Genomic DNA, 26,572 nt, shown 5'->3' with positions numbered 1-26,572 from the left:
AAAGATGACAACAGTCCTGTCAGTTGTCCTTTCCAAAGGCTTCTCTGGCTGCCTCTCTAGCAGAGCTAAAAGGGCAGCAGAGCCATGCAGAGGGTGTGGCACATGTGGCTGGAGGAGACTAAGAAGGAGGCCAGTGCTGAGCTCCTGGGTCCAGCCTTCCTTGTTCCAGCACATTTATCCCCATCTCGGGTGGGTTTGAAACTGCTGGTGGTGGCTTCAGCTGGCGGAGATGATGAGAGCTGGGGACCTTTAAATAGCAAAGTGGCAGGGGTGGGGAATAGGCAGGAGTGTCTGAGTGCAAATACAAGCACATTGCACAGATGTGCTTACAAAAGTGTGCAAGTGTGTATCCACAGATGCACCTGTCCACCTGCTCCCCCAAAATAGACTCCAGTTTGTAAAAGTTCATTCCCAATCATGCAAACACATATGTAAACACAAATGCCTAGAATGTGTATACAACCAAGCCCAGGAACCTGCAGGCAGGTACACACAAAACATTAGTGTCAAGTGTCTCAAATACACACAGGTGTCCCCTTCTCCTGAGACAAATGAAGTAAGTGGACAGGAATGTGATTTGGGAGTGGGGGGAATGGCAGGCCCAGGGTAACTATTATCAGGGGCCTCTGGGCTTCAGATGGCTCCAGGGTGGGGAGGAGAGGGGCAAGAAGTGGGGTCCTGCCCCACTTGGCCTAGTCTCTGTATAGAAATGAGGTGTGGGGGCCTGTGGCCAGGGAAACCAGCTCTGGCAGGCCCACCTGCCAGAGGGTTAGCTGACTCAAGAACTGAGCTGATTGATCTCTCAAGTTGGGGTGAACTTGTGTGGGAATGATTTTCTGGCTTTCAGTAGCCTGGGGAGGGGACCGGGGTTGGCGGGGGGGATGCTGATTCCTGCACTAGAATATTTTGTTCACCTCTTAGCTCAATCTTTTACCGCTTGATCTTTCTGCTGTCAGAAATCTGGATATTCTTCACGTCTTCCCCAAGCCTCCTCCAGGAAGCCTTCCCTGACTCTCAGATGGACTGGGCCCGCTGTCTTCCACCGCTTTTTGCATTCGCCTGCATCAAGGGGTCTGGGTGTCTACAGCCCTCCTACCCAGCCTGGACTGGCCCGGGCCGGGACCGAAAGCCTCGGCCAGGTGGACCGCGCGGAGGGCGGAAGCGCGGTCCCGGGAGGGGCCAGCGGGCAGAGAAAGGTGGCGCACGGCCAGCCCCGCCCCGACCTGTGTAAGCTGATCCGCTCGCGCCTAGCGGATAAAAGCGGCCCTGTTGCCCGAGGTCAGCGAGTTCAGCTCCTTGTCTCCAGCCGCTCGTTCTATCCCGACCCAGCTCAGCATGTCGCTCCACTTCGGCTCCCAGGTCTTCAGCTCGCGCTCCGCCGCCTTCCCGGGCCGCGGCCCCCAGATGCGCCTGAGCTCCGTGCGCCCCGGCGGCTTCGGCAGCAGCAGCAGCCTCTATGGCTTGGGCGCCTCTCGGCCTCGAGTGGCCGCGCGCTCGTCCTATGGGGCCCCGGTGGGCACCGGCATCCGCGCAGTCACCATCAATCAGAGCCTGCTGACCCCGCTGCAGGTGGACATCGACCCCGCCATCCAGCAGGTGCGCCAGGAGGAGCGCGAGCAGATCAAGACCCTCAACAACAAGTTCGCCTCCTTCATCGACAAGGTGAGCTCCCTCACTGCCAGGAGCCGGGCTCCAGGCCCCGCAGCCGCCCCGCCGTGCCACACGTGAGCCGGGCGCTGGGAGGGCTGGTACCGGCTCTCTTTCCTCCGATATCCGGTACTGAACCCTCCCCATGAATCCTGTGGCCGTTTTGCCAACCTCAGCCTCTCTTCCAGCAAGCTACCCAAATCAACCTGCTTTTTCCTCCCGGAATGTGTGCCGGGGGGCTGTCCTGTGAGCTGGAGTTCTTGGGCCGCTTTTAGCGCCCAGTTTTCGAGCTCCAAACGCCAGGGCCAGGACTGCTTTCCCTGGGCCCCTTTCTCTGAAAGGGGGCTGTGTGGAGTCGGAGATGGGGTAGGTTGAGAACCTCACCCTCCACCTGTCCTCTCCAGTTATTCTCTAGCAGTTGCTGGAAATAAAGGGCTGGAGAGAGGGAGGCTCCCAGCCCTGGCTGCCCCACCTACCTGGTCTTCCAATCCTGTTTGGTAGTGGCAAGTGCGGCTCTTCCTGCCCTTGGAGAGAGCCCACTGGGGGTACTGAGTGGCCCCGGGAAGGGCCATTTAGGAGGTGTTTTTCTTGGTTGTTCAGGCCCCCAAAGAGTGGCGGATGAAGATGGGGGTGCAGACTTGTGGGGACTGGACCCAGGAACTAAGGGCTAGTCCCCTGGAGCAGGGCCAGGGCCTCCTCCCTGGGCCTGGAGCAGGCTTTTCCTCTCCTGCCTGTGTACTGCTCCGCTTCTCTGTTCCCCCATCTCCTCCTCTCCTTCACCCTTCAGACCATACACATCCTTCAGGTTCTGGGGCAGCCTCCACATGAAGCCCCAGGCTCAGGCTTCCTCCCACTGCAACTTAGCTGCAGCCCCTGGGTCCTGCTGCCTGAGTGGCTGGTCTTGAGGAGGCTGGCTTCCCACCACCGGTCATGCTGGTGCTTCTTAGGGCTCCTTTTACACTGGCTTGATTCTATCATCCTGTTCTGAGGCCTTGTTGGACAGAGGGAAGAGGGGAAGGGAGGATATTGACAGAGGAAGAGATAGTGTCCCAGGCTGAAGGGAGGGGGCCCAAGTCAGGCTCAGGAGAAGATAGGAAGGAAGCAGCCCTTCCGAGAGGGAGGTGGAGACCATCACCTGTGGTATGATGGGGAGCAGAGGAAGGAGAAGACCCTAAAGCATAAGCACTGGGACTTGTCAGTGATCTGAGCCCTGGACACACTGGAGACAGAGAGTCCTGGAGGAGGGGCTTGTTCAGGGTGGGCTTCCTGGAGGAGAGGGCCAAGGGCTAGGGGCTCAGCTTGAGGGAAGAGCCAGTGGGAGTGCAGATTCTGCCAGGTGGCTGCAGACCCTCCCAACTGCACTCTGAGTGGCAGTCTGCCCTTCATGAGTTTCCTCCTCCTGCTCCTTCTAGGTTCGGTTTCTGGAGCAGCAGAACAAGCTGTTGGAGACCAAGTGGGCGCTGCTGCAGGAGCAGAAGTCTGCCAAGAGCAACCGCCTCCCAGGCATCTTTGAGGCCCAGATTGCTGGCCTGCGGAAGCAGCTGGAGGCCCTGCAGCTGGATGGGGGTCGCCTGGAGGTGGAGCTTCGGAACATGCAGGATGTGGTGGAAGACTTCAAGAATAAGTATGGTCGCCCAGTGCAACCTCTGGGGATTCGTGCCCTGGGCCAATGTGCTCCTCTCAACTCACCCCCTCATAATCCTTCTGGGGTCAGAGGTCAGGGGGTATTGCTGCTCAGTACAATAATTCCCTGAAGGGAAGGAAGGTCTTGATTCACAGGTTCCCTGCCTCTCCACCCCTTTCTTCTCTTTGTCTCTGGGGGCCATTTCCAAGTCATTCTGGTCCTTTCTCCCGACATTCCCAAAGAACTCTCTCAACCCTTTCCTGATCCATATTGTTCCCTTTGGGAGCCTGACCAGGGCCCAGGAGACAGCAGGGCAAGAAGTGTCCTATGACAGATGTGCATCAGAACTTGTATGACCCTCAGCTTATTCTAGAACAACTCCATTTTGTTCCTGTGAGGATTAGAGTCCAGCAAGTTTCAGGGACTTGATGGAGATTGCAGAGTAGATCACTGGGAGTGCTGGGTCTTGTTTTGGGGCCCCTGACTCCCAAGAGGAGACATCCATGGAGACAACTTGGGAAGGAAAGAAGCAGAGAGGATGATCACCGTGAGCAATGGGAGAGGTCGCAGAGGCTGTGGTTGGGGTGGGGATGGGGGGTTCTGGCCAGAGCAGGAACCAGACAGGAGGCTATGAGGAGGGACAGGGAGTGCGGAGGCTGGTTTTGAGGGCAGGTGTTTGAGGTGCCCGCTGTTCTCACTGAATAGAAACCAAAGCCAGAGGCTGAGTGGGCATCCCTGCCCTGTGGGCACAGGGGTAGGGGGTGGGTAATGAGTGAGTTCTGTGCTTTCCCCGGGGGTGTATGACTAAGCTGAGCAGGGCCACGTCCTCTGGCTGGAGGTAGAACAAACAAAGGCCTCTGAAGGGAGTGTCCCTTCCCCCCTCCCCTAACTTCCCCAGGGCAACAGTCAACACGATTAATCCCATACCAGGTGGAACCAGACAGGTGCAGGGCAGGGAAGGCCTGGGACAGCCTGTGAGCCCCTGCTGTCAGGGGTGCATGTATGCACACATGCTCCCCCCAGCCAAAGCCCCAGAGCACTTTTCTGGGGAGCCAGGCTGAGCTCCGGGCCAGGCTGAAGGAGGAGCTGGAAGGGGATGTGGGGAGGGGTCCTGATGCATGCCCAGGAGCCCTCATTCGTGTGCCCTCTGGGCCCAGTGGCATAGCAGGAATGGACAGACAGCCTTGTAGATATTTTTCTAACTATTATAGAGGCTGGGGAAGGGGGAGTGGACTTTGGGGGTCTGGACTCCTGAAGGGCCTCTGCCTGCCTGAGCATCCTGCTTCCCACTGAAGCTGCCCCACATTGCCCCTGTTGTTCTCCAGAAGCTTGTGTGCACTGTTGAGTTTCAGTTTCCGAGACCTATTTTGAATCCTCAAGTAAACACTGGGTCAGGCCCACCTGCCTTCTTGCTCTGTGCTTTGCTGTGTCCTCCTATGGGCAGGGGGCTGGCTCCTTGAGAGAAAGAAGGATGGGAGGGGGGCTGTGAGAGTAAGGATGGGGGCTCACCACCTACTTGGGACCTGGTTCTTCTTCCTGAGTCCACAAGGTTCCTCCTTTTCAGGCGCCTTCTTTACCCTCAGCCAATGGGAGTTTAAGCTCAAGGGTCGGATGACCAGGCTTTAAGTCTGGGCTTTGCACTTAGCAGCTTGATGAGTAGGCAGAGTACTTTGCCTCTCAGTGCCTCTGTTCCTTTTCCTGTGAGTCACAGCACCATTGTTACAGGATTGTTGTGGACATTAAATTAGCGAATGCAGAGGAAGCACGTAATGGGGCAGGGCCATACGAAGCAGTCCATAAGCATGGCTGTTTTCTGCCTTCTCACTCCCAGATTATGCAGCCTCTGTGCTTTAATTCACATATGTGCCCTGCTCCCCGACCCCCACCCCCTGCCAAGACTCAAAGTCCTAGGAATAGCCATATGGACGAGTCAGGGACACGTTGTTTCATAAGTGAAAGTGAAAGTCGCTCGGTTGTGTCCGACTCTTTGCCACCCCACGGACTATATAGTCCATGGAATTCTCTAGGCCAGAGCACTGGAGTGGGTAGCTGTTCCCTTCTCCAGGGGATCTTCCCAACCCAGGGATTGAACCCAGGTCTCCCACATTGCAGGCGGATTCTTCACCAGCTGAGCCACCAGGGAAGCCCAAGAATACGGGAGTGGGTAGTCTGTCCCTTCTCCAGTGGCTCTTCCTGACCCAGGAATCGAACCAGGGTCTCCTGCATTGCCGAGATTCTTTACCAGCTGAGCTGGTGTCATTAAGGACGGAGTGAAGGCGATGCAGGGCAGACCTGCACACGGGGATGGAGGCAGGGCTGCACCCACACCATGCTCCCCTTCTTTGCTGCAGGTATGAAGATGAGATTAACCGTCGCACAGCTGCTGAGAATGAGTTCGTGGTGTTGAAGAAGGTGAGGGGGGCAGACACAGAAGGTAGGGGATGCTATAGAAACAGAGGGGCGGGGGAACCACATGCCTCTCACCAAAGCAACCAATAGGAACCTGTGGTCAGAGTCTGGCTGGGTGTATAAAAGGGAAATGATGGGCTTGGAGAAGGAGAGATCTGAAAGCCAGGCCCTTTATAAGGCTATAACATTGTGTGCATGTATGTGTGTGTGTGTGTGTGTGTGTGTGTTGGTGTGTTTGTGTGTGTGTGTCTGACAAATCAGTAGATTTGTTTCTGGGCTTGAAAAGATTAGAATTAAAACTACAAGTTGGAGGTTAGAGAGGGCAATTTCAACCCCACAATAAGTAAGTGTTCTATCAGTTAGAACGTTCAGTTACAGATGAGGGTTGCACATGGCAGGCCTGAAATACTGAATGAATGGATGGGCTGCCTTGAGGCAGAGTGAACCTTCCCATACCTGGAGGTGTGCAAGCTGAGTTTGGAAGGCCTTAGGAATAAGGGCTTGACTTAAGACTATGATTTAAAGTACACTTACTCATGTCCCAGGCCCATCCATAGAAATGTAATCTGCCCTGGAGTGCTGGGCCTTTGGAGATTCAGGGATGAGTGGAAGTGAGCGCTCCCCACAGGAGCTAACCCACAGCAGAGGATGGGGCCCAGGCATCATCTGGACTTGTGGGGTTATCTATGGCCTGCCTGCTTCAATATCACCCAAGCTTCCAGTTACACATTTGGGCTGGAGATTTCTCATCTCTGGGTGTGGTCTCCTGAAGTCTGCATGATTTCGTGCTCTCCTATTTGACTAATGAAAAGCTGAGGCTCCTGTAGTTGTGGTGATTTGTTCAAGGTGACATAGCCACTAGGGGGCAGAGCCAGGGGTGTGTCTAAACCACTGAAGCCTTTAGGAACTGGTAAAGCTCTAGGTTTGGGGCTTCAGAATGCTCTGGGCTGTCAGTGCTGAGAAGGCACTCCAGTCCTGGGGATGAGTGGAGATAACGTCCATCTCAAAGCCTGGGCGGGTCCACTGGAGGGAACTTCCCGCTGTGGATGTGTCAGGCAGCATGGAGCTGCTGTATGTTTTTTGGTAGGACAGTGGGGTTTGGTCCTGGGGTTGGACAGTACTGGGCTGCCAAATGTTTCACATATGATAACATGCTATCCATCTACCCCTTCTTGCCACCACCCCTCCCAGGATGTAGATGTTGCCTACATGAACAAGGTGGAGTTGGAGGCCAAGGTGGATGCCCTGAATGATGAGATCAACTTCCTTAGGACCCTCTATGAGCAGGTAAAGACCTCAGGGGTGGGAAATATGCCACATCCTACATGTCCTAGCCAGGGGGCCATCTGGTCCACCCCCTGCCTCTGGGTCAGTCTGGGTGTGTGTTGGGTGCATGTAGGGGAGATGACCCTGCTCTTTATTTTTTCTAGATACAGGAATCTGTGGTGGGCGAGGAGCTCAGGAGGAGCTGAGGCAGTGTAGCAGGAGGGGGTGAGGGTGGGGGGGTGGGGGTGTGTCAGTCAAAATTGGCCTTCTTAGAGACATGGGTTGACCATTTGTCAGGAAGGGGGATTGGGAGGGGCTGGAAGAAACCAGGAGGATGTTGAGGGATCTGGGCTGTGACAGGGTTCACGGGTGGGCTGGGTGGGCTGGCAGGGGAGCCAGTTCAGGAGAGACTGGAGTGCCTGAGGGTTTACGCCTACCACCCAGCCGCTCTCTCTGCCTGCCCCTCCCGTCTCCTTTCCTGCTCTCCCTTGCCCTGCCCTGAGCTTCCAGATCCTTTCCCTGAAGGGGATTAAAAACCTCTTCATCCCATCAGTGTGAGGCTCTGGCCTTAGGCAGAAGATAGTATAGCTGATCATCTGGCTGGTCTGAGACGTAGTTACACAAGAGGCAAATTACAGACCGGTTCTCACTTCTCTTCAGTTTTGTTTTTACCTGAACATTCAGCTTCCATTTGCATCTCTGAGAGAATTTCCATGTGTGTTAATTTCAGGGGCTGGATCCTTGAAGCTTATTTTGGGCCCTCCTAGTCTCATTGTGGGCCTTTATATGTCTATCACATGTTATATATGTGTGTGTGTGTGTATGTATATTTTCCTCTTGTTATGAAATACATACTCATTGCAAAAAATCTAGAAAGTTAGGTAAAGCATAAAATTGAAAACAACCTTCCTATACCTGCTCTTATCATCTTGATAGCTACCTTTTCAGGCTCTTTCTGTATATATATATATACATAAAGATACAGAAAAATACATATTTAATAAAACAGAATCATACCTTTTTTACATAACTGTATATCATGGATATAGTTTCCTGTCCATAAATATGGCTGTATCATCAGTGTTAAAGGCTGCTGAGTGTTCCGTCCATAATAGGGTGGAATATGACTTTTTTTTACCCACCCCCTAGTGATCCTCTTCATAATAGAGGCCAACACGCGCAGCAAATCATAGCCAGGAGCCACCGCCGTTCACCACACTCTGTCTCTGGTTTTTCCTCTGTGATCCCACCAGACTCTTTGATTTGACAAGTTGCTGATGGGCTCTTCCGGGAGCCGGGGCTGGCACAGCCCTTTAGTAGGTGCTGGGTCTGTTGTGCCCTCTGGCTGCCTGACGACTCGCTCCCACTCTGGCCTCCTCTCTCTTTATCTTTCCCTAGTGCAGGGGATCCCAGGTTGGGCATGGGGACAGGAATGTGTCACCCAAGCCCTCATGCTCTGTCTGTCCCTACAGGAGCTGAAAGAGCTGCAGTCTGAGGTCTCAGACATGTCCGTGGTCCTGTCCATGGACAACAACCGCTCCCTGGACTTGGACAGCATCATTGCTGAAGTGAAGGCCCAGTACGAGGAGATCGCCAACCGCAGCCGGGCCGAGGCTGAGTCCTGGTACCAGACCAAGGTGTGTAGTCACTGGAGCCATATTTTCTCTTCCTGGCAGGGTCCTGGGTGGTGGCTTCCCTTACTCCTCACCCTGACTCAAGCCTCTGGGGCTTGTGTCTCACTGTGCTGACAGGCACCAGGATTAAGTCTGTGGGGGTCTCCAGTGTCCTGGGAAGAAGAGAAAGGGAAGGCCAGGCCCCTGCCCAGGGAGGGATTCCAGCCTGATGTAGGGGGCAGGGCAGAGGAAATGAACTTGGAGTAATAATTATTATAGCTGAAATTTGGCGAGTAAGCACAGTGCTAGGCAACATTTCAAATGTTTTACCTGTATTGACTCATATAACCCACAGAACAGCCCGTTAGGTAGGCAATATTATCCCCTTTTCACAGGTGGGGAAACTGAGGCATGGAGAGGCTAAGTGATTTTTCTAGCTCCATACAGGTAGTGAATGGAAGAGCAGAGACCAGATTCTGAATCCAAGGGCTCCAGATTAGGTTTAATCATTATATGCACAGGGTGAGGGCAGGTGCTGAGGGAATGACAGGGTTGGTGGGTGGGGGGTGCTGGGGTAACTGAGGGAGGGAGCCTGAGGGTTTAAAAGCGGCACAGAGTGATGTCTCTGCAGAAATAGGGGGTCATTTGTGGTGCACGTGAGAACACAGGTATGTCAATAAGGACAGCTCAGACAGTCCCTTCCACTCTCTGGGACTCATTCTCTTCATCTGTGAGATGGGTGATGCTGATGAAGTGGTTAGCAGGTAAGGATCTCAGACTTCCTGTGGTTCTCCAGCATTAGGACATGATGGAAACAGGAAGAGCACTGGGATCCGTGGGGATGGGTCCGGGGAGCCATCCTTGTCTTCCCTGTCCTGGCTGGGAGGAAGCTGAGCCCCTGCTCCACCCCACTGTCCAGGAGTCTGGCCTCTGGTATCGGGCAAAGCTTGCTGGGAGTCAGACTGTCCCTCCCCGGCAAGATAAGCTGGGAGGTCTTGTCACTCAGAACCTGGGGCCTTCTTTAGGTGGGGAGAAGACGAGCCCCCTGTAATCATAGCCCACCCCTGCCATACCCTTCTGTGTGGCCCCTCCAGTTTGAGACCCTCCAGGCCCAGGCTGGGAAGCATGGGGACGACCTCCGGAATACCCGGAATGAGATCGCGGACATGAACCGGGCTGTCCAGAGGCTGCAGGCTGAGATCGACAGCATCAAGAACCAGGTGGGCACCAGTGCTTGTCCTTGGGGCAGGTGAAGGGCAGACAGCTGGCACCATGCTCAGGATGAGAAGCAGGAGGCAGGGGCATCAATCCTGCCCCTGCTGTCCTGGGGACGAGGCTGGGGCCGCTCTAGTCTCTCAGACCCACCTGTGAGCTCTCTAGGACGAAATGTTCTTGGCCAGGTGCTGGTTTGGGTGAAGGGAGAACAGGAGTCCTAGCAGGGCATAGAGCTTGTGGAGGGAGCCTCAGGCTGCTGGCCAGACGAGAACGACCATTCATTACCGCATCGGTACTGAGCCCTGTTCTTGCACCTAGCTCTGGGTGCAATGTATACCTGGGGATGGGGGGCCATGGGGTCTGGGGCCAACTCACTGTAACTCCCAAGGCCCCGCCATATCCACTGACCTCACTCCCCGCCGCTCCCTCTCTGGCCATGCCCTTGCCGCTTCCTGGAGATGATGTTTGCCAAGCATCTTTCATGCTTCAGGGCCTTTGCACTCGGTGTTCCCTCCACCTGGAATGTGGTTCTCCCAGTCCTGCACATTGTGCCCCTTTCTCATCTCTTTTGTTGAGGACAAAAGACCTCTTCTCAGAGATGGCTTCCTCAGCCACCTAGCCACTTTCTCAGCAGTCTGTGGGAAGATCCCTGAAACACTTAACGCCCTCTGAAACGTTCTGTCTTATACTGGAGTGGGTAGCCATTCTCTTCTTCAGCAGATCTTCCTGACCCAGGAATCAAACCCGGGTCTCCCGCATTGCAGGCAGATTCTTTCTGTCTGAGCTTCCAGGGAAGTCCAATGACTTACTAGGTAAGTCTTATTTATTAAGTGTAAGTAAATATTGTCCCCCGCCTCCACTGGGATATTAAAAGTGCCGTAAGGGCTGGCCCCGCCTTCCATCTGGTTCACTGCTCCTCCCTTCCCAGCACTTGATACATAGTAGGGCACAAGTCTCAGATGACAGACTGTTGGGAGGAGATCCTGTGAAGCTGGGGTGGGGGGCACTGATGAGAAAAGGTCCCCTAAGATCTGACAAAGGCATGGAAGTGGGGGAGGCAGCTAAGCTTCAGCAAGCATCTGCAGTGGGAAGGGAAAGAAGCTGATGGATGACAACCGGGGGATAGGATATGAGGGCGATCTACCCAGAAATGTCCTCCCCTTGGAGCCCTGCAGGCCTGTTTACATATGGGCTAGAATGGAGGCTTCCTCCTGGCACAGATTCGGAGCCATGAGTCACTGGTGCAGTGAGCCAGCATCCAGGCCAGGAGGGGAGGCACAGAGCCATGAATGGCAGTTTCCCGAACCCCACAGCTTCTCCCACATCCGGTTCTCTTCTCACACAGCAGGGCAGGCTCAGGCCCTGAAGCTGTGGCTCAGAGGCAGTGGCATGACCCTGCCAAGGGGGCACCAGCGTGACAGGGGAGGATGCTGACCAGTGGATGGGGGCAAGGGCATCCACCAGCCTCCAGGGCAGGATTGGGAGGATCGGGCAGAGAGGCAGAGTGCATGTGCTGAGGGGAGAGGATCTGAGGGCAGAAGGTGGTTGTGAGAAGGAATGAGGAGGAGCCCTGAGAGGGGCTGGGATGGTGGCCCTTGGAACTGAATAAGGGGCATCTCAGGCTTCTCAGGTGGTGCAATAGTAAAGAATCCACCTGTCAATGTAGGAGACAAAGGTTCCACTCCTGGGTTGGAAAGGTCCCCTGCAGGAAATGGCAACTCACTCCAGCAGTCTTGCCTGGAGAATCCCATGGACAGAGGAGCCTGGCAGACTACAGTCCATGGGGTCGCAAAGAGTCAGACACTGCTGAGCATACACACACACACACACACACACACACAACACTATATAGGCTCCTCTAGTGGGGGATCGGCCACAGGAGAGGGAACACTAAGGCCAGGCAGGAAGTGACAGCTGTTGCTTAGGTCCCTCTGAATCACACCACCCCTACCTGCACCTGGGGGGCTGTTGGCTTGGAATCTAGGGGTTCCAAGAAACATTTCTGTGCTCCAAGTCTCCCTGTTCTGGGCCTGTTGCAAAATGGCTCCTGTTTTCAAGGTACCTGAAAGGTGCCTGGTCAGCTTCCTGAAATTTGAGTACTACACTAGAATCCCATGGCCTTGGAGCTCCTCCAGCTAGGGGTTGGGTATGTGAGCATTTATAAATCATAATCACATTTACTCATAATAGCATTTATTAAATGCTTGCTGAATACCAGACACTGTGCCAAGGACTTGTGTATTATTTCATTACTTGAGCTATTCCCATATATATTTATATGCCATGATTACTGTTATTTTAGAAAAGAGGAGACTTTTGGCTTAGAAGGGTTGATTCATGCAAGATCACATGGCTTGTAAGTGGCAGAGCCAGAACTGAAAGCTAGGCATTGGGTATCAAAGCCCATGTTTTTAAAATTAATTAATTACTGGCTGCGCTGGGTCTTAGTTGCTGCACGCAAGCTTTCTCTAGTTGCGACAAGCAAGGGCTAATCTCTAGTGGTGATGTGCAGGCTTCTCATTGCTGTGGCTTCTCTTGTTGCAGAGCACAGGCTCTAGGGTGCACGGGTTCAGCAGACTTGGCACACTGGCTTAGTTGCCCCTTGGTGTGTGGGATCTTCCCAGACCAGGGAGGGAGCCTATGTCCTCTGCACTGTGGATTCTTAACCACTGGACCACCAGGGAAGTCCCTCAAAGCCCATGTTTTAAACCCTCGGGAGTCCCTGGTGCTTGGGGGAGGAGGCTGGTACCAGTGAAGTCACAGTAAGCAAGTTGCCCAGGTGCTCACTGCAGGAGGGGGAGGCAGGGAGGCAGTGACTGATGAGGCCTGCGACCCCGATTCAGAGCTCCGCTCCTTCCCACAGCGCGCCAAGTTGGAAGCTGCCATTGCTGATGCTGAACAGCGTGGGGAACTGGCTGTCAAGGATGCCCGCGCCAAGCAGGAGGATCTGGAGGCCGCTCTGCAGAAGGCCAAGCAGGACATGACCAGGCAGCTCCGGGAGTACCAGGAGCTCATGAATATCAAGCTGGCCCTGGACATCGAGATTGCCACCTACCGCAAGCTGCTGGAGGGCGAGGAGAGCCGGTGAGGACACCCAGGCTGGCTCAGTGGGGCTTGCAGCTTGACACCCATCCACCTGCAAGCATTTCCCGTATCCCTCCTTCTGCAGGGCACTGAGGATGGGAAGTGCAGGGAGAGTACAGATAATGCTTGCTTCTTTGCCCTTGATGAGATGGCTTTCTGGAGGGAAAGACCTTGTGGTATAAGCTCAGTGGGAAAGTTGAAGTAATAACAGCATTTTTGTGTGTTGACAAGGTCATCTTATCTGATTCTCAGAACAGATCAGGTAAGCAAGACAGATATTATTGACTTCTGAGTGTACAGAGGGGAAACTGGTTAGTTTTATTAACTGAGGGGACAGAGCCAGTATGCAACTGAGCTCTGCTGATTCCTGGTGCAACCATCTTCCTTGGCAACGGTCTGCTTCTCACTACATAACTGAGGGCTAAGTCATGTGGTGTTGACTGAGCATGGTGAGGAGGTAAATTTCCACTGTCCCCAGAGAGATTTGCATGCTTACCTGCAGCCTGCGATGAAGCTGGGCTGGGTTAGTCTTACAGGAAATTCTTCACAAAAGACTCAAAACCTATGTCCATAAAGTTGGGTCTTGATTCACACCTTGATGGCTTGATTGACTCATTTTGTCAACAGATAAGGGGCCTGGGCCTGGAAGCTTCCTAGTGTCTACCTCTCTTGCCCTTGCCCTTCCCCTTTGCTCCATCCCCTTCCAGGACTTGGGGCTGCTGAGGTCAGCTGGGCTTCTTTCACTTGCTCCACTAAATTGAGGCCTTCCCTCCTCCCTGCAGTGTAAATGCATCCTCACGGCTAAGGGCTTGGTGACAATGGGGCTATGAGTCACAGAACAAACATACCTATCTGTCTCAGATAGATTTTTAATTTCCAGTACAAGACCTGTTTCAGCTCCCCAGGCTGTGTAAAGCCACTGCTGCCTCCTCCTTCCCCTCGCAGTTCCCACTGTAGCTGAATTCACTCAGTCAACACTTACACTTCATTAACCATTTCAACCCATATAAAGTAATTAGCATGTGCCAGACCTCATGCTGGTGACTGGAGATGCAGGAATCAATAAGCCACAGCCTTCTTTGAGGATTTTATGATTTGGTTAAGGGAGGCAGCCATCTACATAAACAATAAGAGCAGCTACCATTTACAGAATCCTGTGTGCCCAGGGCTTTAGGTTAAGTTATGAGTTTAACCCTCACAAACAACCCTGTGAGGTTGGGACAGGCTAAGACCACATTTACAAGTGAGGAAATGGAGGCTCTGAGACATTCCCAAGATTGTGTAGCCAGAAGTGAAAAGGCTGCAGGAAGGCTGGATGTGTGGGGACACAGGAATGAACATGAGTCCTGCTTGCGGCCTGGATGGAGGGGTGCAGGAGTGCCTCCTCCAGTGCTGAGGAGAGAGCAGCCCTCACAGGTCTCTCCTCTGCCCCCAGGTTGACCGGAGATGGAATGGGAGCCATGAACATCTGTAAGTCCTTGGCTGCGGCCCATCACCTGTGCTGTCCAGACTAGGCTGGGTCTATTAGATTGCCGGCACAATGGCCTGAAGACCTGGCCTCATGGAGGCCCGGAGCCTCCTTCCCTTAAACCGCTTTCAGCAGGTGCCTGGAGATTCCATCCAGACAGGCTCAACACCCCAGCAAAGCCATGCATGAGGGCAGGGTGGGGCAGGGGCAATGTGGAGCAGCCCTCACCTCTGTCTGAGGCTACTTCTGGGTTGGCCCCTGGCTGTTGGTGGGGGAAGGGTGGTGGGTGGAGGGAGGGAAACAGGCAGCTATGGCAGGAGGCTGGGGGCTCAAGTAGTGGGCCTCACACTGATGGAGACCTCTTCTCTTCTCTCTCAGCTGTGGTCAGTTCCACGGGTGGCTCTGGTAGCCGGCTGACCTTTGGGGGAACCATGGGCAACAACGCCCTGAGATTCTCCAGCGGTGGAGGGCCTGGGACCATCAAGGCCCACTCCATGAGGACCACATCCGCCACCAGCAGGAGCACCCGCAATTGAGCCCTGGGTGTGGGGAGATACATACCCCCTCTTCTCATAGTCACAAGGGGACCCCCAACCCTGGTCCCACCCCTCATCCCAAGAACTGCAAGACAGTTTGAAAAAAAAGTATAGCTTCCAATAAAGCAGCTGCTTTCTGAGGCCTGGATGAACCCCTGCCTGGCACCTAGTATCCTGGCTTCATTAGGCCCCAAGGGGAAGGTATGGCGAGGGAGGGGCTCTAGAGAGAACTGGGAGAATGCACTGGTGACGTATGGGGGTGCTGCTCAAAGCAAACTAGCTCTTACCCAGAGTGAGGCCGTGGCCCCTCTCAAGGCTGGGGCTGATTCCAGCTCCTCTCCTGAACAAGCCAGAAAGCCCTGGAAGTTCTGGTTCTGCCAGGAAGTGGGTACTGGACTCCTCTCCTGCTGAGGGGGTGGGAGGGCTGTTTGCACACCCCCTCCCCCTGCCAATGCCCTGTGCTGTCAGAGAACATTCCTCAGTGGTGAGAAGACCACAAACATTTAGCTGTCCCAGGCCTGGGTTTCGGGTGGACCAGCCAACTGGCAATTCAGCCCTTCCTGGTGCTAAGTCGGCCAGGCTCTGGGCCCTGGATGGTGTGTGTCTGAGGTCCTGGAGGGGTTCTGGGGTTCTGTGGAAGTGACGGCAGTGGGAGGAGGTCTGTGTGCATTTGGGAGGACTTTAGGGTGAGGGGGTCCCAGAGTCCGAATCCCTGGTAGGGGGCTGTCTCATCCCCCTCACCCAGAGACGGGCTGTGGATCTGGATCCCTGATGGGGTGGGGGTTGGGGAGGACATCTGTATGTTAAGGCTCTGCTTGATGGGACGTCTGTACATGTCGGGGTCTCTGATGTGTGTGTGTCTCTGAGTGTGGGGGTGTTTGGGGGGTCTATGCTTGGGGGCATCCACCTCTGATGAACAGCAGCTCATATCTGGGGTACTGGAGAGGAGGTAGGAGGTCTCTGACTGGGATTCCCTGGAGGTGATGTGGTGGTGGGTGTGGGGACAGGGTTGGAGGGGACTATCTAGGGAGTGTTGGTTAGTGGGAAGAGGTGAAGTCTGTGTATGTGATCCCATGGTCAGGAATTTTCATATACTGAGGCGGGAGTGGAGTGAGGGAAGAGAGGAAGTGGACCACTGGTCTTTCAGCGGCCACATGTGATGAGACCCTTCCCCTGCTGGCTACCACTCGTCCCTGCAGCCCTTCTCACTTCCCTCCCAGCTCCCCCTTATGCCTCCGTGTGTCTGGATTTTGGGGGCTGTAGGACACCCCCAGGCACCCTTCAAGATGTACAGTGTGGTCCTAGCGGCAGGGTACCTTAGAGACAGCCCTCTGTCCCTCTTTGCTTAGAACAGTTCCTCTGTTCCCTTGGAAGAGGGCAGAAACGGAGCTGGCAGTCCACATGTGTAGGAGATTCTCAGCGTTATATTCGAGTCGTGAGCTTAATGGGAAACTCGGAAACCAAGCACAAGGGAGAGAGTGGGAGGGAGGCGGGGGCATAAAGTTGGCCCCCCCACCCCGGGGACACAAACTCAGGCACCGTGGGAGGGTTTAGGAGGCACCGGAGGGGCCCTGGGGCCAGTCTGTCCCTTAGAAGCCATGGGCGTCCAAGTACCCAGAGCAGCCCGAGTCAGGATGGGCTCTTTGCCCAGGGCTGGAGGAAACCGGTCATTCTGACTCTGGGGGGTGAGGCGAGTAGCCCGCCTCTCTCCCTGGAAGAAATGAAGAGACTAGCGGGAGGAGAGATGTAGGAGAAAGCAGCCGTTGAGGCAGGTCCAGCCGGCTAGTTCCAGAGCTCCAAGCCCCGCCGCCGCCCGAGGCAGGTATGGTTGGTTTGCTGAGCGGTGAATTTACAAAGCGGAAGGCGCTATGCAAAGCGCACCAGGAGGCTGTTGCCACTGCTCTGGCCGCAGGGCGCGCACAGGCCGGTGCCCACTGCCAGGTTTCTGCTGCAGGGGGTGCTGCAGACGCTGCCCGTCACCGGCCGGGAGCCCAACATGCAGAGGTCCCCGCAGATGACCCCACCGCAGGAGCTGCTGACACCTGCGGGGCGAGGAGGATGTGGCTCAGTCTTCGTGCAAGGTCGTTGTCAGAGGCTCTTGCATGCTGGCCAGAGTCCCCCAACCCATTCTTCTCTTACTCAGAGCCCCTTCCCTCCATTCTATTCCTCCTTCCCCCTCAAACACCATCATACCTGGACACTACTTCCTGTAGTCCAACCTCAAGAATCCTAGATAAACTGTTAGACCAGGCCCTCCCCCATAAGCAGGAACAGCTATTTAAGTAATTATAATCATTCACTGCCTCATCCCCCTCCTTCCTTTCAGGGTCTTAAGCTGTGGCCCCTTGAGGACCTGCTGTCTTTGTAAATAAAGTTATATTGAAACCTAATCACATCTATTAAGTATTGCTATGGCTGTGGCTGCTTTCATATTACAACAAGCATAGCAGTTGAGCAGAGACTGTGTGACCCACCAAGTCTAAAATATTTACTATTTGGCCATTTGGTAAAAAGTTTGCCCACCAGGAACCCCAGGTTCTTATTTCAGAACCCACAGTACAGATTACTTACAGACATTCAGAGCACCAATGCCTTCACACAACCTTGTGGGGAGAAGAAAGAGACAAAAATTAGTTGGGGAGAGCAGAACCAGCAAATTCCCTCCTCCAAATAATCTTGATGCAAATTAGATGTAAATAAATGCAGACATGTTCCTGGCTCTGAACACAGGTTGGAGGGTGAAGAGACATCCTCTGCACAGATGTGGTCCTCACCTCTGCTCCTCGCCCTCCAGCAGGCGTCTGTATGTGGCGATCTCAATGTCCAGGCCCAGCTTGGAGTTCATCACCTCCTGGTACTCCTTGAGCAGGCAGGCCATGTCCTGCTTGGCCTTCTGCAGAGCCTCCTCCAGCTCTGCCAGCTTGCAGTGGGAATCGTTAAGGGCTGCTTCGCCCTGCTGCTCAGCCTGGGTCACTGCAGCCTCCAGCTTGGCGTTCTGGGGTGGAGAGTAAGGTTATTAAGGCTCCTATTTTAGGACTTAGGGTCAGAGACCAGGTATCCACTGGCCATTGACTGTCAGGAGAAGAAGGGCCCTTACTTGTTTGTTAGCTCAGGGGTTGCAAATTAGTGCTCTTGGGGAATGTCAGCACAGTGTCCTTAACTTTTTGAAATTTAACGTATAAACCCACATTCCTGGCCTTTCTTGAAAAATCAGAGGATCTGGCCACAATGGGCCTGCTTTTCCATAGGGTCTGATGAGCTCAGCCCATTGTGCTTTCCACTTTACCGAACCCTAGTGCCTTTGGTATAGCCTGCTTCATTCATTCACTAATCTCTGGGGACATCTCAGTGTGTGATCACTGGCCTAAAACAATGGGCCAGAGAGGGGAAATGGCCCCCCTGCCTCCTAAATCACGGGATGAGCTAGTGGCAGGGCTGGTTTGAGAGCATAGGTTTCTAGCCCCTCAGACTGTACTATTTCCTCTGCTTCATTCTGCCTCAGAGACCATGAAAGATCAGGTCATCCCGTTCTCCTCCATAGCCCTCCCCCCACGATCCACATTCAGGGGGAATGGAGAGCATTGTCTATGGAGGGGACTTGCTTAAAGTTTCACGTTGCTCCTTTTCCCACACTTTGGCAAGGTGTCTGAATTCAATCTCCCTGTCTCAGGCCAACCCTGTTCTCTTTCTACATTGAGGGGTGGGCCAAAACCCTGTACCTGGCAATTGGCATTCTCGACCTCGGCCGTCAGCCTCTGGATCATGCAGTTCAGCTCGTTGATCTCCTCCTTGGTACGGTGCAGGGTCTCCCCATGCTGGATCACCGTGGCCTTGATCTCCTCACACTGGGGGGAAGCACAGATGCTCATGAAACACAGGATGTGTCATCCGACTGAACTCCACAGCTTGCACATCTGCACCCCATCCCGAGAGCTGTCTGTCCTTCCCTTGCCCACCCAGACAAAAGTCAATGCTTTTTCAGCATCCCTCCCCACCCCCCTAATGCTTTCAGATTTTAGCATCCCTGTTCGGGGAAGGGAGTGCTGGACCACTCACCTTGCTGCGGTACCAGGACTCAGCCTCGGCCCGGCTGCGACTGGCAGTGTCGTCATACTGAGCCTGGATCTCAGCCACAATGCCGTCCATGTTCAGGTCCCAGCTGTTGTCCATCTTGACAATGACCGAGGTGTCTGAGATGTGGGTGTGGAGAACTTGGAGCTCCTGAGGGGAAGTGGGGGAGTGTTAAGAGCCCCTTGGACCATGCCCCGTTCCAGGCAGCCCGCTTTCTCACTTCCTTTCCTGTCCCATGCCCCTGCTTCTTCCACAGCCTCACTGTCTGAAACCCCAATTCAAAGGTGACATCTCCCCTGCAACCCCGGAACCTCTCAGTGCTCCTCAGGACCAGAGTCCTGAGGCTGAGAGGAGTCCAGCTCTGAGGCCTGCTTACCTGACTTCAGTCAGGGCCTCCTGTCTTGATCCTTTGGATCTAGGACTAGAACTTAAAATTTGTGATCATTGTCACCACACTAACTGGGAGCACCAGCTTGTCTGGGATTGGCAGATAAGACACGAAGCTATGCCTTTCACCTTCTGACAGTAGACCTGCCTGGGGTCCCTCAACTCTGCCCTGTGTCCCCAAACCAAGCGTTTCAGGAGCCAAATGGTGGCAAGTACTTTCCAATGTCTAGCTGCCATCCTCCTTGCTGCCCAGCTGCTTTGTGACCCCTCACCTCCTCATACATCTGCCGCAGGAAGTCAGTCTCCTGGGTCAGGGCCTCCACGTTGGCCTCCAGCTCTGACTTAAGGAGGTAGGCGCCATCCACATCCTAAAGGGAGAAGGAGGAGCAAGAGTCTTAGTGGGGAGACAAGACAGAGCTCTCCCCACCAGGGAGGGCGCACTCCCTGGACCCTCCTTAGCTGCTCATTCTGGTGCCTGGTGTCATGGTCTTAGTGAAGTCCTTTACTCATTTTGAGGGGTCAAGAGCAGGTTTGGGTGAGAGAGGGGGTCCCGATGTTTCCAGGCATTCCCCTTGGTACTAGGATGATCCCTCTAGAAGGCACTATCATGAAACTTAGGATCTGATGTAAAATAGCTCGGTTCTAATGATGATCCACCTCTCCTTGCTCTGGAATGTTATGGAAAGAATTCTAGAGATGTGTGGTCAGAAGTCATCCCAGGGATCAGCTCTGCTCCCAAACCAGTGTGACTCAGGGCGAGACCCTTGCTTGGTGTGTGGCTCAGAGTACAGAGGGCGGTGTTGCTGAGTCAAGTCCTAAGAGGTGAGGAGCGACAGCTCTGTGCATGCCAGCATTTCCCAACCGTTGCTGGCCAAGGATGGAGCCATCCCCAAGCATTCAGGTGCTGTTCTGTTCACAAAAATTTATGCAGTGCCTGTTTTCTGCCAGGCTCAGAGCAGGAGGAGGTGGGAAGCCATTGGGCAGATGGGAGTTAGCTTGGATGGTGGAAGATTGCCCTGCTTGAAGCACTGTGCTCTGATGTCCAGGGCCACCCAGGGAGCACTGGGACATTTGGAGAAAAATAGGGGAGAGGTTGGGCTGTGTGATTCCGGGAAAGTCACTTAGCTTCACTGAATCACAGAGTGCTCCCTCCACCTCTGTCCACGGTTCTGAGTTGTGGGATGTGTATTCTGGGGCCACTCACCTTCTTCAGGGCCACAAATTCATTCTCAGCAGTGGCCCTGAGGGCCACCTCCTCTTCATACCTGAAAAAAAGGGCACAAGTTTCAGTGGCTAGTTTCAATAGGCTGGGGTTTGAAGAGAAGCAAAGAGAAGGAAGGCTCAAGCAAACACATTCCAGGAACTGGATCTTTTGGACGTGGCCATGGAATCAAAAAGTGTCCATCCCTCTCCTCTGGGCACTCAAACCAGCCATGTCACCCACTGTTATTCCGGTTTCAGAGGTAGGGTAGGTGCCATGCACATTTTTGCAGGCCTCCTTTCTGTTCCTGAAGCTAATTCCCTGGTGGTGGTGGTGGCACCCTGATCTAGTTCAGGTGTACCCCTTTCCTGTCCTCTTGACTTTCTTATCCTTACCCCTCTTCAGGGCCCAACACAACACCTGGAACATAGAATAAATGCTCCATAAATGTTTGATAAATCAAATTAAAATAAACACAGAATGATGAGGTGGCTGGAGAAGCACAGACTCACCAATGTTTCCTCTCCCATCTCGGAAAAGAAAATAATTTCCCCACAGGCTTTCTGCCACTCTCTACTTCCTAGTGGAAAGTTCTTCTAGGGGTCTAACCCAAATCTATCCTATTTGATCTCACCCCATTTCCTTTCTCCACAGCCTCCTCCCCGATGAACTCACTTCTTCTTGTAGCCCTCCAGTGTCTCCAGTATGTGGTTGGACTGTGAGGCCAGCCTCGCGCCATCAGCCTCCACATGCTCAGCTTCCCGCCTCAGCGTTTGGATGTAGCCCTCGTGAAGAGCCTCCAGGTTGCTCTCGCAGCATTCATGGCCCTGGTGCAACTGCAGCTTGGTCTCTAGCAGCTTGTTCTGCTGCTCCAGGCAGCGCACCTGGTGTGGTGTAGAGGTGGGAGAAACAGTGACAGGAGCCTATAAGCCCAGCTCTTCTGCAAGAGCAGGCAGAGTGAGAGAACTGGAGCTCACAGCGAGGCGTGCAGAGGCAGAGGGTGGGTGGATGGCATCATCCTTGCTGGGCTCTCCTGGCCTTAGGAGGCAGCTGGAGACTCCTTGTTTCCTGATTGCTTGCTCGGATCTGAGTGAGGGTCTGTCCAGTTGGGCCTGGCTGGGGTGAGTGAGACACTCAAGGGCATATGGGTTGTGCTTTGTTGGGTTGGGGTGGGAAGGTTGCCTGGAGGAAAGGAGTGTAGAGGAGCGTTGAGAGGGTCAGGGTAAGAGGAAAGCCTTTCGCTCTGACCCTCAGCAGTGCAGGGGAGCTCTGTCCTCAGTGGCCAGCCTGGGGCTTGAAAGGATGGTCAGCCTGGGCAGGGCTTCCTAACTGGGGAGGGAGGTTGGAGGGGGCAGTTTCTCACCAAGTAGGATGGCTGGGGTCTGAAGAGGCCTGGTGGAGGCTGACACACACTCTTGTGTGAGGAGACACACATTCTTGTGTGAGGAAACACACACTCTTATGTGTCTAGAAGCCAGGCAGGTAATGTGAAGGGGGGATGATTTTCAAAAATAGGGAGGGTGGGGGCTGTAGGGAAGTAAAGCATGCAAACCTCTGCTGGAAATCATTCAAACTGGAAAGACGCGGCAGCAGCAATCACTGTGCCGCCAGAAAGGACATCAGCAAACAGGACCAGGCTCCCTGGTCTCCAGTTTTCCCCTTCTCAGATTTTTTTTAGCTGGATTTGAGACATTGCCTTGCCTTTTATAGACCTGGTATCCTTTCATCCAACCCGATGAATGCAGCTAGGCAATCCCTGTGTAGCTCCCAGATATGGGGAAAGGGGACTGCTGATATTATGTGGGATCATTTTAGGGGGTTGTAGCTGGCAGGGCTCGAGCCATGGTGGTGAGTTGCTTGCCTGTCTTGATCCCTGTGTTTCCTTTCAAAGTCATGGCCAGCACACACACTGCACCTAGCAGAGCTTTGCGGCTGAGAGGGGACGCCACCGGCCAGCATCACAGAGAGAATCAGTGGAGAACTGGACACAGAGCCCATGCTGCCTGCTCCTGGGCTAGGACCCTTTCTGCTCCACTCCCTGGCCACCTTTCCTGGCTGTGAGCTCCAGCACACTCAGGATAGAGTGCCTGCTGAAGTGGGCCAGCTCTCGCTCGAGAGGAGTAGGGGAGCTGGGCCCCAAGCTTTGAACTCTCTAGCCTCAGGGATCTGGAGAGCCTGGAAGAGCCAGGCTTGGACTCCTGCTCTGCCACCCACTCTCAGGGAATGTGGGTAGGGGCTGGGGCCGGTCCTGCCATAATTCCCCATCTCCTTTCTCCTCTATTGCACTCAAAGGACTACTCTGGTGGCAGTGATTCTCAAACATGAACCCTTCACAGGCCAACTTCAGGATTTTGCCTGTTTTACTCATGATTTATCTACAAATGGATTTGTTTAGCATTTCACTAAACACTTAAAAGGGGCTTAAAGGGGTAACTTTATATTAGCATCATAGCTGTAAAACCAGTATCACTAGGCATATATAAGAGGAAAACAGAAAGCATGAAATTCTAGCTGAAACTGTTGCTCCAGACAGCTTTGACGCTGAGGCTTGCTCTCTTTCATTAAAAGCGCGAGGGTAGCAAGTATTAGAGGAATATTAAAGACATATTAATACCTAATGAGATTTCCCCCATTTGATCTTAAGGATCAAATTAAATGAATTAAATCAATAAATTAAAGAGATGAATTTTCTCATCAGGTGTCTCGATGTTATTTAATGCTTCAATGGAACATTTAAAACTATCACATAAAATACCAACAGTCCTCATTCCCCATTTCCAGGAGTGTTCAGTTCAGTTGCTCAGTGGTGTCTGACTCTTTGCAACCCCATGAACTGCAGCATGCCAGGCCTCTCTGTCCATCACCAACTCCTGAAGCTTGCTCAAACTCAAGTCCATCGAGTCGGTGATGCCATCAACCATCTCATCCTCTGTCGTCCTCTTGTACTCCTGCCTTCAATCTTTCCCAGCATCAGGGTCTTTTCCAACGAGTCAGTTCTTCGCGTCAGGTACCAAAGTATTGGAGCTTCAGTTTCAGCATCAGTCCTTTCAATGTATATTCAGGACTGATTTCCTTTAGGATTGACTGGTTTGAGCTCCTTGCAGTCCAAGGGACTCTCAAGAGTCTTCTCCAACACCAAAGTTCAAAAGCATCAATTCTGTGGTGCTCAACTTTATAGTCCAACTCTCACATCCATACATGACTACTGGAAAAACCATAGCTTTGACTACATGAAACTTTGTTGGTAAAGTAATGTCTCTGCTTTGTAATATGCTGTCTAGCTTGGTCATTGCTTTTCTTCCAAGGAGCAAGCGTCTTTTAATTTCATGGCTGCAGTCACCATCTGCAATGATTTTGGAGCCCAAGAAAATTAAGTCTCTCACTGTTTCCATTGTTTCCCCATCTTCTTGTCATGAAGTGATGGGACTGGATGCCATGATCTTAGTTTTCTGAATGTTGAGTTTTAAGCCAACTTTTTCCACTCTCCTCTTTCACTTTCATCAAGAGGCCCTTCAGTTCTTCTTTGCTTTCTGCCATAAGGGTGGTGCCATCTACATATCTCAGGTTATTGATTTTTCTCCCTGTAATCTTGATTCCAGCTTGTGCTTCATCCAGCCTGACATTTTGCATGATGTACTCTGCATATAGGTTAAATAAGCATGTGACATTATACAGCCTTGACACACTCCTTTCCCAATTTAGAACCAGTCTGTTGTTCCATGTCCAGTTCTAACTTTTGCTTCTTGATCCACATACAAGTTTTTCAGAAGACAGGCAAAGTAGTCTGGTACTCCCATCTCTTGAAGAATTTTCCAAAGTTTGGTGTGATCCACACAGTGAAAGACTTTGGTGTAGTCAATAAAGCAGAAGTAGATGTTTTTCTGGAATTCTCTTTCTTTTTCAATGATCCAAAAGATGTTGGCAATTTGATCTCTGGTTCCTCTGCCTTTTCTAAATCCAGCTTGAACATCTGGAAGTTCTCGGTTCACGGACTGTTGAAACCTTGCTTGGAGAATTTTGAGCATTACTTTGCTAGTGTGTGAGATGAGTGCAATTGTATGGTAGTTGGAACATTCTTTGGCATTGCCTTTCTTCTGGATTGGAATGAAAACTGAACTTTTCCAGTCCTGTGGCCACTGCTGAGTTTTCCAAATTTGTTGGCATATCGAGTGCAGCACTTTCACAGCATCATCTTTTAGGGTTTGAAATAGCTCAGCTGGAATTCCATCACCTCCACTAGCTTTGTTCTTAGTGATGCTTCCTAAGGCCCACTTGACTTTGGACTCCAGGATATCTGGCTCTAGGTGAGTGATCACACCATCGTGGTTATCTAGGTCATTAAGATCTTTTTGGTATAGTTCTTCTGTGTATTCTCGCTCTCCAGGCGAGAATATTGGAGTGGGTTGCCATTTCCTACTTCAGGGGATCTTGCCCACCCAGGGATTGAACCAGGGTCTTCTGCATTGCAGACGAATTCTTCACCACTGAGCCACCAGGAATGAATTTCCAGGAGAGACTGGCCTGTAAGTTCTCAGGTCCTGCCAGGACTTCCAGGTTCAGGAAGGGTGGATCTTGTCTGTGGGAACCCTGCCTGTCTGGACAGAGGTTGTATATAGTAACAGTGCTCTAATCAGGAGCCCCTGCTCTAGACTCAGTTCTCTGGTCTGTCTGTGCCCTGGAAGTGTGTCCATCTCCTCCATCAGCCTGGGGGCTCACCTGGCCCACATCTCTCCTGCCCACCTGGCTAACCCTTGAGTGCCCACCCAGGAAGGGAAGATTCAGGAAGGATGTGATCAAGGACACCCACCTTGTCAATGAAGGCAGCAAACCTGTTGTTGAGACACTTGATCTGCTCCTTTTCCTCTTGCTTGACGCACTGCGCATTGGGGTCGATCTCAACGTTGAGGGGCTTGAGGAGGCTCTCATTGACGGACACGGTGGTGATGCACGGAGGGCTGGGGCCTCCCACGCCGCCGGAGCGGTACCAGAAGCTGCGGTCGCAGGACCGGGCGCGGAAGCCCTCGCAGACGCTTCGGCTGCCGAAGCCCCCGGTGAGGCCGCGGTAGCAGGAGATGCCGCGGTAGGGGGCGGCCGTGATGCAGCAGCGGCCGGGCCGAGGTCCGCAGGCGGAGACGCAGCTGAAGGCTCGGACCCCACCGGGGATGCAGACGCGCGATGAGAGGCAGGACATGGTGCGGTGGCGGCGAGCGGCGGTGGTAGAGTGCAGCTGGACCCGGAAGCCCACCATGTGCCTTATATCGCGGCCCGGAGTAGGGGAGCGCGCGGTCCACTCGTTTATGAGCTTGGAGGTAGGGCTGCGCACCTCTGCGAGCTGGAATTAAAGTGAACCAGGCCTCCCGACTGCCTCCATAAAACGGCGTTCGCCTCCCACCCGCGCGCGCTTTATGGGGCCGGGTAGCGCCTGCTCAGCTTCGCCGGCCGTGCGCTGCGGGCTTGGGGCCGGGCAGCCGCGGCCCTAGGCCGGGACGGGGCCGGGAACCCAGGGGCATTGGTTCTAGTCCCAAACTGGGCAGCTAGGCACCCCTGGCCCCACCAGCCTGCGCCACCGCCCTGCAGGCTGGGAAGCTTTGGTCTTAGTTGCCTGGGTGGCTCTGCGAGGTGTGTGTGTGTGTGTGTGTGTGTGTGTGTGTGTGTGTGTTGAAGGAGAGGCATCTTATTATTATTTTTTTCCATTTATTTTTATTAGTTGGAGGCTAATTACTTTACATCATTGCAGTGGTTTTTGTCATACATTGAAATGAATTAGCCATGGATTTACATGTATTCCCCATCCTGATCCCCCCTCCCACCTCCCTCTCCACCCGATTCCTCTGGGTCTTTCCAGTGCACCAGGCCCGAGCACTTGTCTCATGCACCCAACCTAGGCTGGTGATCTGTTTCACCCTAGATAGTATACATGTTTCGATGCTGTTCTCTTGAAACATTCCCACCCTCGCCTTCTCCCAGAGTCCACAAGTCTGTTCTATACATCTGAGTCTCTTTTTCTGTTTTGCATATAGAGTTATCGTTGCCATCTTTCTAAATTCCATA

The 26,572-nt window shown here is 53.3% G+C and overlaps 2 protein-coding genes across 2 annotated transcripts; one reads left to right on the top strand and one right to left on the bottom strand.

Moving 5' to 3' along the window:
- Positions 1-1,260: 1,260 nt before the first annotated feature.
- KRT7 (keratin 7) lies at positions 1,261-15,014 on the top strand. The gene is made up of 9 exons (XM_020908350.2): positions 1,261-1,662; positions 3,060-3,271; positions 5,623-5,683; positions 6,872-6,967; positions 8,419-8,583; positions 9,654-9,779; positions 12,638-12,858; positions 14,294-14,328; positions 14,705-15,014. The coding sequence occupies exons 1-9, from the start codon at positions 1,336-1,338 to the stop codon at positions 14,860-14,862; spliced, it is 1,401 nt and encodes a 466-aa protein (XP_020764009.2). The 5' UTR covers positions 1,261-1,335; the 3' UTR covers positions 14,863-15,014.
- Positions 15,015-16,266: 1,252 nt separating this feature from the next.
- LOC110147088 (keratin, type II cuticular Hb3-like) lies at positions 16,267-26,106 on the bottom strand. The gene is made up of 9 exons (XM_020908351.2): positions 25,329-26,106; positions 21,197-21,405; positions 20,525-20,585; positions 19,593-19,688; positions 18,919-19,083; positions 18,582-18,707; positions 17,637-17,857; positions 17,434-17,465; positions 16,267-16,904 (listed from the first exon to the last, which is right to left on the bottom strand). The coding sequence occupies exons 1-9, from the start codon at positions 25,767-25,769 to the stop codon at positions 16,729-16,731; spliced, it is 1,527 nt and encodes a 508-aa protein (XP_020764010.2). The 5' UTR covers positions 25,770-26,106; the 3' UTR covers positions 16,267-16,728.
- Between the last annotated feature and the right edge of the window lie 466 nt (positions 26,107-26,572).

Source organism: Odocoileus virginianus, chromosome 24 (genome assembly GCF_023699985.2).
Source record: "Odocoileus virginianus isolate 20LAN1187 ecotype Illinois chromosome 24, Ovbor_1.2, whole genome shotgun sequence".
NCBI lineage: Eukaryota > Metazoa > Chordata > Mammalia > Artiodactyla > Cervidae > Odocoileus > Odocoileus virginianus.
The sequence above is the reverse complement of the archived record's forward strand: the minus strand, read 5'-3'. Positions and strand labels throughout refer to the sequence as shown.

What these genes read in the sequence shown, in the direction of transcription:
- LOC110147088 (XM_020908351.2), bottom strand. Translation starts at nt 25,769, where the DNA reads ATGGTGGGCTTCCGGGTCCAGCTGCACTCTACCACCGCCGCTCGCCGC. An exon ending in AATTTGTGGCCCTGAAGAAG is followed by an intron (nt 19,689 to 20,524) that starts GTGAGTGGCCCC and finishes TTCTCCCTTTAG; the next exon opens with GATGTGGATGGCGCCTACCT. An exon ending in CATTGGTGCTCTGAATGTCT is followed by an intron (nt 16,905 to 17,433) that starts GTAAGTAATCTG and finishes CTCGCCCCGCAG; the next exon opens with GTGTCAGCAGCTCCTGCGGT.
- KRT7 (XM_020908350.2), top strand. Translation starts at nt 1,336, where the DNA reads ATGTCGCTCCACTTCGGCTCCCAGGTCTTCAGCTCGCGCTCCGCCGCC. An exon ending in TCGCCTCCTTCATCGACAAG is followed by an intron (nt 1,663 to 3,059) that starts GTGAGCTCCCTC and finishes TGCTCCTTCTAG; the next exon opens with GTTCGGTTTCTGGAGCAGCA. An exon ending in TTAGGACCCTCTATGAGCAG is followed by an intron (nt 6,968 to 8,418) that starts GTAAAGACCTCA and finishes CTGTCCCTACAG; the next exon opens with GAGCTGAAAGAGCTGCAGTC.